This window comes from Aquarana catesbeiana, linkage group LG06 (genome assembly GCF_042186555.1).
Source record: "Aquarana catesbeiana isolate 2022-GZ linkage group LG06, ASM4218655v1, whole genome shotgun sequence".
Taxonomy (NCBI): Eukaryota; Metazoa; Chordata; class Amphibia; order Anura; family Ranidae; genus Aquarana; species Aquarana catesbeiana.
The window spans coordinates 410774385-410788156 of NC_133329.1; the positions used below are offsets into that span (position 1 = coordinate 410774385).

Sequence of the window (13772 nt, forward strand, 5' to 3'; positions counted from 1 at the left end):
TTATGAATTTACGAATTTTCGAATTTTCGAATTTACTAGTTTTCGAATTTTCTAATTAACAAATTTACGAGTTTTCAAATTTTGGAATTTATGAATTTACGGCTGTTCGAATTTATGAATTTACGAATTTTCGAATTTACGAATTTACGAATTTTCTAATTTACGAGTTTTCGAATTTTCTAATTTACAAATTTACGAGTTTTCAAATTTTGGAATTTACGAATTTTCGAATTTATGAATTTACGAGTTTTCGAATGTTCAAATTTACAAATTTACAAATTTTCGACTTTTCGAATTTACAAATTTACAAATTTACGAATTTATGAATTTTCGAATTTATGAACTTATGAATTTATGAATTTTGGAATTTACAAATTTACAAATTTACGAATTTTCAAATTTACGAATTGCAATCATAACAAATGACCCGAAAAAAAAACAAAAAACAAAAACGAAATGAAATCAAATGAATTTTTCGGTAGTGCACATGTCTAGCAATCATAATGGCGAACCTCTTCTTTGCAGCCAATAAGCCCCAAGCGCCAGCCATTACACGTCCCAGCATGCCCTGCAAAGCTCAGGGTACACCAAGATCTGAATCCTGCTCTGATATTTGCATAACTCCTCCCAAGAGCCCACCCACTGCTTGCATCAGCACCGAGGGCTCTTGAGAGGAGTGCTGAGGCAGGGTGCTGTGTACAGCTATGATCTGCCTGCATTGCATAGAGAAGCACAGAGAGCCAGGAACAGAGCAGGGAAGGCTTTACATTATGAGAGCTGAGCTTTTTCTTTTTTTTTTTTCTTTTTTTTTTTGAGCTTCCACACACAGCCACTAAACATTCGAATCTGTACACACGTATGCGGCAGTCGTGGGCAGTCTAGAAAACAAAAAATATAAAATAAAACTAAAGTGAAAACAGTTATATTATGTGGCCATTTTACATACAAGTAGTGCTAAAGTGGTAACTTTAAGTCATTCCAAAAACTGTGCTGCGAAGAAAGGCAACTCTACGGTGAGCAAAGGGGTACAAATATTCGCACTTCGCCCTCGCCGCCCCATCACTCTCCCCCCCAGATCCACAATCCGGTGTGTTTTTTTTTTCTAATAACAGAGCCAGCCTGCCCCCCCCAAGAGTCATCATTTTTTGTCTGTTACGGCTGAGCAGCGATAATGCCCTCGGAGAAAAGGAACAACTCTCATCTGATTGGCCGCGGACGTGCTCTTCAAACTGTGCATGTAAATATGGCTTCCAGGTTCTCTAAAAAGTGTCTCTCTGGGATCTGGATGGGAAAGTCCCCTCAATAGAGATAAGTCCAACATTGAATATCCTTCACTCCTCCTCCTCCTCTTCTTCTTCCTCCTCCTCCTCCTCTTCCTCTTCCTCCGCCATCACCTCCACAATGAGCTCAGCGGTGCAGGACGCCTCTCCTTGGCTGTTGCTGGCTTTGCACGTGTACTTGGCGTCATCGTCGCCACACACCTCCGAGATGGTGAGAGAGCAGTTGCCATCTTCATCGTACTCTATCTGGAAGTGGCGAGACTCCTTGATGGGCTGATCGTCCTTGTACCAGATCACCTCGGGGTCGGGATGACCTGCAGATCAAAAAAGAAAAAAAAAAAAGTGTTTAGCTTTAAGGAGAGTTCCAACTGTGAACAAACTTTTACATGGCTGATGGGTTAAAGACGACCACTAAAGTCAACTTTAATCCTAACGGTAACCTCTAACCCTCTAACTGTAACCCCAATTCTCGAACCCTAATCTTAACTCTAACCCCAACCCTCCAACTCTAACCCCAACCCTAAACCCTGACCCTAACCTTCTAACCTTCCAAACCTAAAAACTAATCTTAAACCTAACCCCAAAACTCCAACTCTAACCTTCTAACCCCGACCCTCCAACCCTAACTCCTTACCTTAACTCTAGCCCTATTCCTCAACCTAAGCCCAACTCTCCACCCTAATCTTAACTGTAACCCTTACTCTAACCCTAAACACTAATCTTAACTCTAACCCCAACCCTTTAACCCTCTAACTCTAACCCTGACTCTAACCTTCTAACCCCAACCCTCCAAACCTAAAAACAAATCTCAAACCTAACCCCAACCCTCCAACTCTAACCTTCTAACCCCGACCCTCCAACCCTAACTCCTTACCTTAACTCTAGCCCTATTCCTCAACCTAAGCCTAACTCTCCACTCTAACCCTAACCTTTACTCTAACCTTCTAACCCTAAACACTAATCTTAACTCTAACTCCAACCCTCTAACTCTAACCCTGACTCTAACCTTCTAACTCTAACCCTCCAAACCTAAAAACGAATCTCAAACCTAACCCTAACCCTCCAACTCCAACCTTCTAACTCTGACCCTCCAACCCTAACTCCTTACTTTAACTCTAGCCCTATTCCTCAACCTAAGCCTAACTCTCCAACCTAATCATAACTCTAACCCTAACTCTAACCTTCTAACCCCAAAAACTAATCTTTAACTTAACACCAGCCCTCCAACCCTAATGCATTACCTTAACTTTAACCCTATTCCTCACCCTAACCCCAACTCTCCAACCCACAACCTTAATGCCTCGTACACACTATTAGTTTTTTCTATTCAACCCAGTGGGCTGAATGGAAAAAAACTGAGGCACTCGGGAGGAGCCGCTGTACTATCCATCCAAGGTTAGTACAGTGATCTTCCCGCTGAGCTATTGTGCTCTGCCCCCCCCCCTCCACATCAGAACAAACCAGTCATTGGATACCAGCGCTGATTTGATGCCAATCGAATGCTGTACACATGGGCTGAATGTTGGCCCGTGTGTACCAGGTTAACCCGATCTTTCTAACCCTCTGACACCTTTCAACTCTCTAACTCTAGAGAGTTAGAGAACCCTAACTCTCCAGCCCTAATCTTGACTCTAACCCTACAACCCTAACCATAAGCCTAGCTTTAAACCTAATCCTCTAACTCTAACCCCTAACATTAACTCTAACCCTATCCCTTACTCCACCACTTTAACTTTACTCCTCACTCTAACCCTAACTCTCCAACCCTAATCTTAACTCTTAACCCTCCAACCCTAACCACAAACCTAGCTCTAAACCTAACCCTCTAATTCTAACCCTAATCCTCAAACCCTAAAGCCGTGTACACACGACCGGACTTTTCCACCAGACTGGTCCGATGGAACAAATCCGTCGGACAATCCGACCGTGTGTGGGCTTCATCGGACCTTCATCGGACTTTTTCTGTCAAAAAACAGACGGACTTTAGATTTAGAAAATGTTTCAAATCTTTCCGACGGACTCAGGTCCGGTCGAAAAATCCGTTCAACTGTATGCTAGTTCGACAAAAAAGGACCCAAGGACAGCTATTGGCTATCAACTTCCTTATTCTAGTCCCTTCGTACGTCATCACGTTCAAACCAGTGGACTTTGACCGGACTTTAGTCCGTTCATGTGTGGGCAAGTCCGGTCGTTCGAAAGTCCGTCGGAAAGACCGTCGGACCTTTGATGCTGAAAAGTCCGCTCGAGTGTATGCGGCATAACTCTCTAACTCAAATCTTAACGCTCCAACCCTAGTACTAACTCGAAGCCTAACCTTTAAGCCTAACCCTTTCTTTCTAACCCTCTAACTTAACCCTAAACCTCCAACTTTCTAACTCTAACGCAATTCCTCACTAACCCTAACTCTCCAACCCTAATCTTAATTCTAACTGCTGTCTCCCCCCTCCCATGATACACAGTGCCCAGGGCAGCCGCCCCTCCTGCCCCCCTTTGTCCCGGCCCTGCGGCCCCCCCTCCCATGATACCACAGTGCCCAGGGCAGCCGCCCCTCCTGTCCACCCTTTGTCCCGGCCCTGCTGTCCCCCCCCTCCCATGATACCACAGTGCCCAGGGCAGCCGCTCCTCCTGCCCCCCTTTGTCCCAGCCCTGCGGCCCCCCCTCCCATGATACCACAGTGCCCAGGGCAGCCGCCCCTCCTGTCCACCCTTTGTCCCGGCCCTGCTGTCCCCCCCCTCCCATGATACCACAGTGCCCAGGGCAGCCGCCCCTCCTGCCCACCCTTTGTCCCGGCCCTGCTGTCTCCTGATCTGTTTCTGCAATTGTAATTTAAATGTGCAATAATGTTCTAATGATATCTTATAATGAAGAAGAAGCACCTTCGATCCTGCAGTCGAATCGGGCTGCGCTGCCCTCCACCACTTCGATATCCAACATGGTCTTGGTGAAAAGTGGCTTCATTGGAGGTTTCTCCTCCGACACGGACTCCAGGAAGGCCTGGCCGTCATCTGGAAGGAGAAGTCTTGTGTTACAAAAGAGAACTCGGCACTGAAAATCTGAGCTCTATGTTCAGCTTCTTCAACCTCCAATCTGCTTCTCAGCATTACAACATCAGGAAAGTGGCGGCATCCGGCCGTGAATTGGTAACACTGGCAACCACTGGCTGTCCGGAGCAACTCTGACAGTTTTCACACATGTTAAAAAAAACTGCATTTTTCAAAGCAGAGGCCCTGGAGAATAAAATGGTGGCGGCTGCTAGACATGTGCGGTTCGTTACGTTCCAAATTGAAATTCAAATAAATTTTAGTTTTTCGGAAATTCGGATGTATCAGAATTTCCGAAGTACAATAGTACCGAAATAAAACAAATACGAAATAATGAAAAAAAAAATTCGAATTCGAATTGTTTTCGATTACTTTTTGAGTTCAAATAGTTTTTGAATTCGAATCGTTTTTGAATTTCCAAAGAGAATAAAATAGAATGGAAAATAAAGAAATAGAATAGAAAAAAAATAATAGAATAGAAAAGAATATAACAGAAAATAAAAGAATAGAATAAAGAATATAGAGTACATAGAATAAAACAGAACAAAATAGAATAGAAGGTAAAAGAACAGAATAGATTAGAATATAATAGAAACAAATAGAATAGAATAACATAGAAATAATATAACCATCTTCTGAAATTAGAATTTCAAATGGAATACATTTGAATACATAAGGAAAGAATAGAATAGAATAGAAAAGAAAAAAAAATGATAGAATAGAAAGAATATAACCATTTCCCAAAATTCAAACAAAATCAATTAGAATAAAATAGAAAAGAATAGATTAGAATTCGAATCATCTTCGATTGCTTTTTGAATTCAAATAGTTTTTGAATTCAAATCGTTTTCGAATTCAAATAATTTTTGAATTTCCAAAGAGAACAAAATAGAATGGAAAATAAAGGAATATAATAGAAAAAAAAATAATAGAATAGAAAAGAATATAACAGAAAATAAAAGAATAGAATATAATAGAGTAAAACAGAATGAAAATAGAATAGAAGATAAAAGAATTGAATAGATTAGAATATAATAGAAACAAATAGAATAGAATAGAATAGAATAGAAAGAATATAACCATCTTCTGAAAATAGAATTTCAAAAAGAATACATTTGAATACATAAGGAAAGAATAGAATATAATAGAAAAGAAAAGAATTAAAAAAAAATGATAGAATAGAAAGAATATAACCATTTCCCAAAATTCAAACAAAATCAATTAGAATTTGAATAAAATAGAAAAGAATAGATTAGAATTCGAATCATCTTCGATTGCTTTTTGAATTCAAATAGTTTTTGAATTCAAATCGTTTTCGAATTCAAATCATTTTTGAATTTCCAAAGAGAACAAAATAGAATGGAAAATAAAGGAATATAATAGAAAAAAAATAATAGAATAGAAAAGAATATAACAGAAAATAAAAGAATAGAATATAATAGAGTAAAACAGAATAAAATAGAATAGAAGATAAAAGAATTGAATAGATTAGAATATAATAGAAACAAATAGAATAGAATAGAATAGAATATAACCATCTTCTGAAAATAGAATTTCAAAAAGAATACATTTGAATATATAAGGAAAGAATAGAATAGAACAGAAAAGAAAAGAATTTAAAAAAAAACGATAGAACAGAAAGAATATAACCATTTCCCAAAATTTAAACAGAATCAAGTAGAATTTGAATAGAAAAGAAAATAATAGATTAGAATAGAATAGAAAATATCAGAATAGTATACAAAAAAAAAACCAACAGACTAGAATAGAAAAGAAAGAAGATAACCATCTTTTCCGAAATTCAAATATAATAAATTTTAATAGAAAAGAATAGAATATAAAAATAAAATAGAACAGAAAGTAATAGAATAGAACAAATAGAAAAAGAATACACACTAAAAAAAAACAATAGAACAGAATGAATATATCCATTTCCCAAAATTCAAACAGAATCAATTTGAATAGAATATAAAAGAATAGATTAGAATAGGAAGATGGTTATATATTTATTCTATTCTTTTTTTTATACTCGTGTTATTTTCTAATCTTTTTTATTTTATTCAAATTCAAATTGATTTCTATTTGAATTTTAGAAAATGATTATTTCTATTCTATTCTATTTTTTTATTCTTTTATTTTCTATTCTATATTTAAATTTCAAAAGATGGTTATAATCTATTTAATTCTATTTTTTTTTAATTCAATTATATTTTCTTCTTTTATTTTCTATCCTATTTTGTTCTGTTTTACTCTATTATATTCTATTCTTTTATTTTCTGTTATATTCTTTTCTATTCTATTCTGACCCACTTCAGGGATCATTCATTAATGGAGGAGGAGGGGGCGACAGCCTAAGTTTAGTAATATTATATTGTAGCGCAGTCATAAGGAAGAAAAGGGGGAGGGGCTGCTGCTGGCAGTACGTCACATGACAGCTTTGAGATGTTACAGACGACATGCAGCTTGTTCATTCTGAGTTTCTCTTGCTCGGGACAATTTAGTAAAATACACAGAAAAGCCACTAAAGATTTTTTGCCGGGGATCCTAGCAATTCTCTGATGACATTAATGATATTAAATTGGATTAGAACAAAAAAAAAAAAAAACAAGAAATGTACAAATTGTAGCATAGATGGAGTGTGCAGCACAGATATGTCTTCCGGCTGTTCACAAAGGATCTCCTCACCTTCTCCCATCTCCGGTTCTACAGACAACGGGCTAGTTGGGGAACCTCCAGAAGACTTCCTGGCACTCATACCGGATATCATCGCCATGGAAGACAGGCGCCCGATGGCTCGCACCGCGTTGCCGGTTTTCTGGAAGACAGAGGAGAGCGCATTGGAACTTCTCAGAGCAAAACGCACACAAGATCTACTGCACAGGATGGGGGGATATGACCCCAGCAAAAAGATGGATCTCCATGGTCAGTACCTATAAAAACCAGAGATGGGACCCCCAGCTCCTTACTGACCATTGCACTATACTGAATGCTGCAACTGACCACACTAGGCCACCTCATACAGCCGAAAAGGGAAACCTACCTGCCACTTCCGCCGGGCCATGTACTTCTTCATCCTCTCCTTGGATAGTTTCTTGGCCTCCATGGTGTTGGTGTCCTGCTGTAGCCAGGGGTGCTGCAGGCACTGCGTGCAATTCAGGCGAGTCCTGTTAGGAAAGAAGCCAGATACAGAGTTTAGGGATCAACAAGTCAGATTAACCAAAGGTTGCCACCTGTCCGGGATTCACCCGGAACAGTCCGGGTTTTGAATCATGTGTCCGGGTTTCAGTCCACCTGAAGCCCGGACACATTATTCAGACAGGAATTATGGCTCCGAACAGGGCCTGACAGGAGGGCGAGGGGGCACCATGTGCTCCACATTACTATTGTCTTTGGCATGCCCAAAAGGTGCCACAGGTCTGTTGCAATCCTATAATGTATACTAAAAAAATAAGTAAAAAAATGACTGCGCGCCTCTAAAAGTGTTTTTGGCTTGAAGAAAAAGTGACAACCCTAGATTGACCCCTTCACCTCTTCCCCTCGTACATTCCCTATTCCCCCCGTACACCCCCTCTTTCCCTCGTACACCCCCTCTTCCCCTCGTACATTCCCTATTCCCCCCGTACACCCCCTCTTCCCCCCGTACACCCCCTCTTCCCCTCGTACACCCCCTATTCCCCCCGTACACCCCCTCTTCCCCCCGTACACCCCCTCTTCCCCTCGTACATTCCCTATTCCCCCCGTACACTCCCTCTTCTCCCCGTACACTCCCTATTCCCCCCGTACACTCCCTCTTCCCCCGTACACCCCCTATTCCCCCCGTACGCCCCCTATTCCCCCCGTACGCCCCCTCTTCCCCTCGTACATTCCCTATTCCCCCCCGTACACCCCCTCTTCCCCCCGTACACCCCCTCTTCCCCTCGTACATTCCCTATTCCCCCCGTACACTCCCTCTTCCCCCCGTACACTCCCTATTCCCCCCGTACACCCCCTATTCCCCCCGTACACCCCCTATTCCCCTCGTACATTCCCTATTCCCCCCGTACACCCCCTATTCCCCCCATACACCCCCTATTCCCCCCTTCCCCTCGTACATCCCCTATTCCCCCCCGTACACCCCCTATTCCCCCGTACACTCCCTCTTCCCCCCAGTACACTCCCTCTTCCCCCCGTACACCCCCTATTCCCCCCGTACACCCCCTCTTCCCCCCGTACACTCCCTCTTCCCCCCGTACACTCCCTCTTCCCCCCGTACACTCCCTCTTCCCCCCGTACACCCCCTCTTCCCCTCGTACATTCCCTATTCCCCCCGTACACTCCCTCTTCCCCCTGTACACCCCCTATTCCCCCCGTACACCTCCTATTCCCCCGTACACCCCCTCTTCCCCCTGTACACTCCCTATTCCCCCCGTACACCCCCTATTCCCCCCGTACACCCCCTCTTCCCCTCGTACATTCCCTATTCCCCCCATACACCCCCTATTCCCCCTTCCCCTCGTACATCCCCTATTCCCCCCGTACACCCCCTATTCCCCCGTACACTCCCTCTTCCCCCCAGTACACTCCCTCTTCCCCCCGTACACCCCCTATTCCCCCCGTACACCCCCTCTTCCCCCCGTACACCCCCTCTTCCCCTCGTACATTCCCTATTCCCCCCGTACACTCCCTCTTCCCCCCGTACACCCCCTATTCCCCCGTACACTCCCTCTTCCCCCCGTACACCCCCTCTTCCCCCCGTACACCCCCTATTCCCCCCGTACACTCCCTCTTCCCCCCGTACACCCCCTATTCCCCCCCGTACACCCCCTATTCCCCCTGTACACCCCCTCTTCCCCCCCGTACACCCCCTATTCCCCCCCGTACACCCCCTATTCCCCCCCGTACACCCCCTATTCCCCCCGTACATCCCCTCTTCCCGCTGTACACCCCTATTCCCCCCGTACACCCCCTCTTCCCCTCCTACATCCCCTATTCCCCCTGTACACTCCCTCTACCCCCGTACACCCCCTATTTCCCCGTAACCCCCTATTCCCCCTGTAACCCCCTATTCCCCCTGTACACCCCCTATTCCCCCCATACACCCCCTATTGCCCCCTATTCCCCCTGTACATCACGTATTCCCCCCGTACACCCCCTCTTCCCCCCCGTACACCCCTGTACACCCCCTATTCCCAATGGAGTGGAGCAATATTTACATTTCTGATATGGACCTGTGTATTCAACAATAACTTTGTCATTATTTAAGATAACAAGGTAACACTTAGTATTGGTTCACACAGGGGCAACACGACTTACAGCGCGACTTTGTAAGGCGACTTGGAGGCGACTTCAAAGCGACTTTGAGCGACTTACAACGCGACTTCAAGTCGCCCCCAGGACAGGCGACTTTGCCTGTGGCCAATTAGAGCTAATCAGCTCTTGTGACATAATTGTTGTTCCTGTTCTCTTCCTGGCTAAATTCTTTTCTTTTTCCTGTAAAGTCGCTATAAGATGAGGATCCGACTTGGAGGCGACTTCCATTGAAATCTATGGGTACAAGTCGCCTTGAAGTAGTACAGGAACCTTTTCTGAAGTCGGAGCGACTTCAGTAGTGTACACTAAGACTTTGTACAAACTTTCCCGTGGATTTTTGTACAAAGGGCATCGGCCGTAAACGAATTAAGCATACACACGGCAGGACTTTTTCAGCCAACTTTCACTCAAATCACGTGTTTTTTTCAGCTCTTTACCGCCACCTTTTGGTCAACTTCTGTATTGTTGTCTGATTTTTTGCATTGGTTCTGAGCATGCGTGTTTGTACTTTGGACTAAAGTCCTATGGACTTGTGTACACACGATAGGATTTTTCACCGTAGGACTTTTGTTGGCGGAAAGTTTGTCTGTTTGCACAGCCAACATTTGTCCGATGAAAACTGAAAAAGTTTGTCCGATGGAGCGTACACACGGTAGGATGTTGCCTTAAAACAGCTAATTTGCATGTTTGTTGTCAAAAAGTCCGATCGTGTGTATGGGCTTTAAGACGGCTCTCATTAACTATAATGGAATTCCTAATGTCAAGCGACTTGGGGCGACTTGAGGGCTGACAGGTCGGGTCCCAATTCGTTGTAGTGTGAACCGACACTCACATTGTTTTATTTATTTATTTATTTTTAAGGACAAACAAGGCTTTCTTTTCATGATATTGTATTGCAACAATTATTATTTTTGTCCCAATCCTTAGACAATAAAATTAAACAAAACGCACTTTTTTTTTTTTTTTTTTAGCAGTGTTAGTTTAAAAATAAAATAGTGTTACTGCACATAAAAGTTACATTTTATTCCATTATTTGTTCTGTTTGAAATGACACTAAAATTACGATTCTACGATTCTACGATTTGTTTTCAATTTTGCACTTTTTGAAATGTGAAAATTTATGTTAAATGTGTAAAAATATAAACAAACAAAACAGAAAAAAAACGTTTACATATTAACCACTTGCCGACCGCCCGCCGTCATTATACGGCGGCTGTCTGAAGAGGAATACTGTTGTTATAGTAGCAAATAGCTGCCACAACCCCGGGATCCTCTTCTTCAGCGGGCGGTTTGCTTACAGATAAAAGTGGTTTCAGCGGCTGATTCGCTGTGAGATCACTTTTATCGGGGGGGCGGGAGAGGGCCCCCCTCTCCCGCCAGGCTCTGGTCGTGTCCGCCGCTTACTGGAGCCGTCGGTAGCGGCAGAGACGATCGGGTCCTTTTCCCTCACAGGCTGGATGCCGAGGGAGGGAATGATGGCCGCCGATCGGCTCCATACCATTGGATGACAGAAGCGACGTCAAACGTCACTTCCACCCAATGGTCTTAAAAAATTACATTACATTTTTTTTTTTTTTAAACTGCATTTTAGTGTAAATATGAGATGTGACGTCTTTTTGACCCCCCCAGATCTCATGTCATGCTTTTTTCCTATTACAAGGAATCTTTACATTCCTTGTAATAGGAATAAAAGTGACTCCATTTAAAAAAAAAAAAAAAAGACAGTGTAAAAATAAAAAATAAAATCTTTTTTTTAAAGTACCCCGTCCCGCCGAGCTCACGCACAAAAGCCAACTCATACGCAAGTCGCGCCTGCATATGAAAACTGTGTTCAAACCACACATGTGAGGTATCGCCGCGATTGTTAGAGCGAGAGCAATAATTTTACCACTATACCTCCTCCTCTGTCACTCAAAACTGGTAACCTGTAGAAATTTTTAAACCTCACCTATGGAGATTTTTAAGGGTCAAAATTTGTCACCATTCCACGAGCGGGGCGCAATTTTGAAGCGTGATATGTTGGGTATCAATTTACTCGGCGTAACATTATTTTTCACAATATAAAAAAAATTGGGCTAACTTTACAGTTGTCTTAATTTTTAATTTAAAAAAGTGTATTTTTTCCCAAAAAATTGCGCTTGTGAGACCGCTGCGCAAATATGGTGTGACATAAAATATTGCAATGTCCGCCATTTTATTCTCTAGGGTGTCTGAAAAAAAATATATAACAATGTTTGGGGGTTAGTAATTTTCTAGCAAAAAAAAAAAATGATTTTAACTTGTAAACCAAATCTCAAAAAGAAAACAATAAAGATACCCTCTAGTCTAGTGGGACTTTAAAGGGCAATGACTCCAAAAGGACGTATACAAATTAATTAAAATGTATTATTTTTATTGTTGCGAACATATAAAAGACACAGCATTGGTTGTGTCAGTCAAGATTCAAAAATAGATAAAAAACGTATAACATATTGTTCATCATGAAATCACAAGCATAAATCAGGGTACATTTTAATTAATTTGTATACGTACTTTTGGAGTCATTGCCCTTTAAAGTCCCACTAGAGGGTTTTTCTTTTTGTTTTGTGTTCCATATTAGGGCACAGCGGGTGTACAGACCCGGGAACTCAGCACAGGGATGGTGAGAACCCCTCATAATGGGCACAGCGGGTGTACAGACCCGGGAACTCAGCACAGGGATGGTGAGAACCCCTCATAATGGGCACAGCGGGAGTACAGACCCGGGAACTCAGCACAGGGATGGTGGGAACCCCTCATAATGGGCACAGCGGGTGTATAGACCTCGGAACTCAGCAAAGGGGTGGTGGGAACCCCTCATAATGGGCACAGCGGGTGTACAGACCCGGGAACTCGGCACAGGGATGATGGGAACCCCTCATGATGGGCACAGCGGGTGTACAGACCCGGGAACTCAGCACAGGGATGATGGGAACCCCTCATAATGGGCACAGCAGGTGTACAGACCCGGGAACTCAGCACAGGGATGGTGGGAACCCCTCATAATGAGCACAGCGGGTGTACAGACCCGGGAACTCAGCACAGGGATGGTGGGAACCCCTCATAATGGGCACAGCGGGTGTACAGACCCGGGAACTCAGCACAGGGATGATGGGAACCCCTCATAATGAGCACAGCGGGTGTACAGACCCGGGAACTCGGCACAGGGATGGTGGGAACCCCTCATAATGGGCACAGCGGGTGTACAGACCCGGGAACTCAGCACAGGGATGGTGGGAACCCCTCATAATGGGCACAGCGGGTGTACAGACCCGGGGACTCGGCACAGGGATGGTGGGAACCCCTCATAATGGGCACAGCGGGTGTACAGACCCGGGAACTCAGCACAGGGATGGTGGGAACCCCTCATAATGGGCACAGCGGGTGTACAGACCCAGGAACTCAGCACAGGGATGATGGGAATCCCTCATAATGGGCACAGCGGGTGTACAGACCCCTAGATAGGAGGGGGCAGCATTTACTTGAACTTGTTGGCTGTCTTTTCTTCCTGCAGTCGCTGACTGCTGGTGGAAGGGAGAGGAGGGGAAGACCCCTTTTAGATGCTATGGAAACCTCCTCACCTTCTGTCTTTGACCTCAAACGTGTGTCTGGGCCAAATCCAAACAAAGCAAAATTGTCAGGATAACTTCATAACCAGCTAAAGCAAAATGGCACAGGACGGATCCAGAGAACAACACAACATCTCCCCGCACGCTCTACACCTCGGGGTGTATGTAGAAAACATTTGCAGGGCCATTTGTCCTGTGGAAATACATGTACATTTTTGTTTTGTGACCCCCAGAGACAGAAGATCAGAAGTTGACTCACCTCATGTCTTTTTTGAGCAGACTGCTGATCAAGTTTTTGGCGTCCTCTGAGATCTCATCGAAGGCTTCATCGTCAAAGTCCCAGGTAGCGGAGGTGACATTCGCCAACGTCTCGTTATCGTTATCACCCATAAAGGGCGAGAGACCGCTCACCCTGCAAGAGAGAAGCCGTGAGTGCGACATCCTGAACAAATATAGGACACAAGAGGGAATCTTCTATTCTTTATAAAGATTAAATGTAGCAAAAGAAACAATCACACTCCAGAATGATCTCTGATGGGTCACTATCACCGCACTTTGCTGCAAAACCTCTGCTG

At 43.6% G+C, this 13772-nt stretch overlaps 1 protein-coding gene across 3 annotated transcripts in view; it reads right to left on the reverse strand.

The window, feature by feature from the left end:
* Positions 1-906: 906 nt before the first annotated feature.
* MYLK (myosin light chain kinase) overlaps positions 907-13772 on the reverse strand; it is a 270170-nt gene continuing 257304 nt past the window's right edge. For all 3 annotated transcript variants that reach the window (XM_073634487.1, XM_073634486.1, XM_073634488.1), the window contains 5 exons: positions 13457-13609; positions 7362-7485; positions 7007-7136; positions 4157-4285; positions 907-1594 (listed from right to left, as the gene is read on the reverse strand). In XM_073634487.1, coding sequence (XP_073490588.1) covers positions 1332-1594; positions 4157-4285; positions 7007-7136; positions 7362-7485; positions 13457-13609 — 799 coding nt within the window. In that variant the 3' untranslated portion in view covers positions 907-1331. The remainder of the gene's footprint in view (positions 1595-4156; positions 4286-7006; positions 7137-7361; positions 7486-13456; positions 13610-13772) is intronic.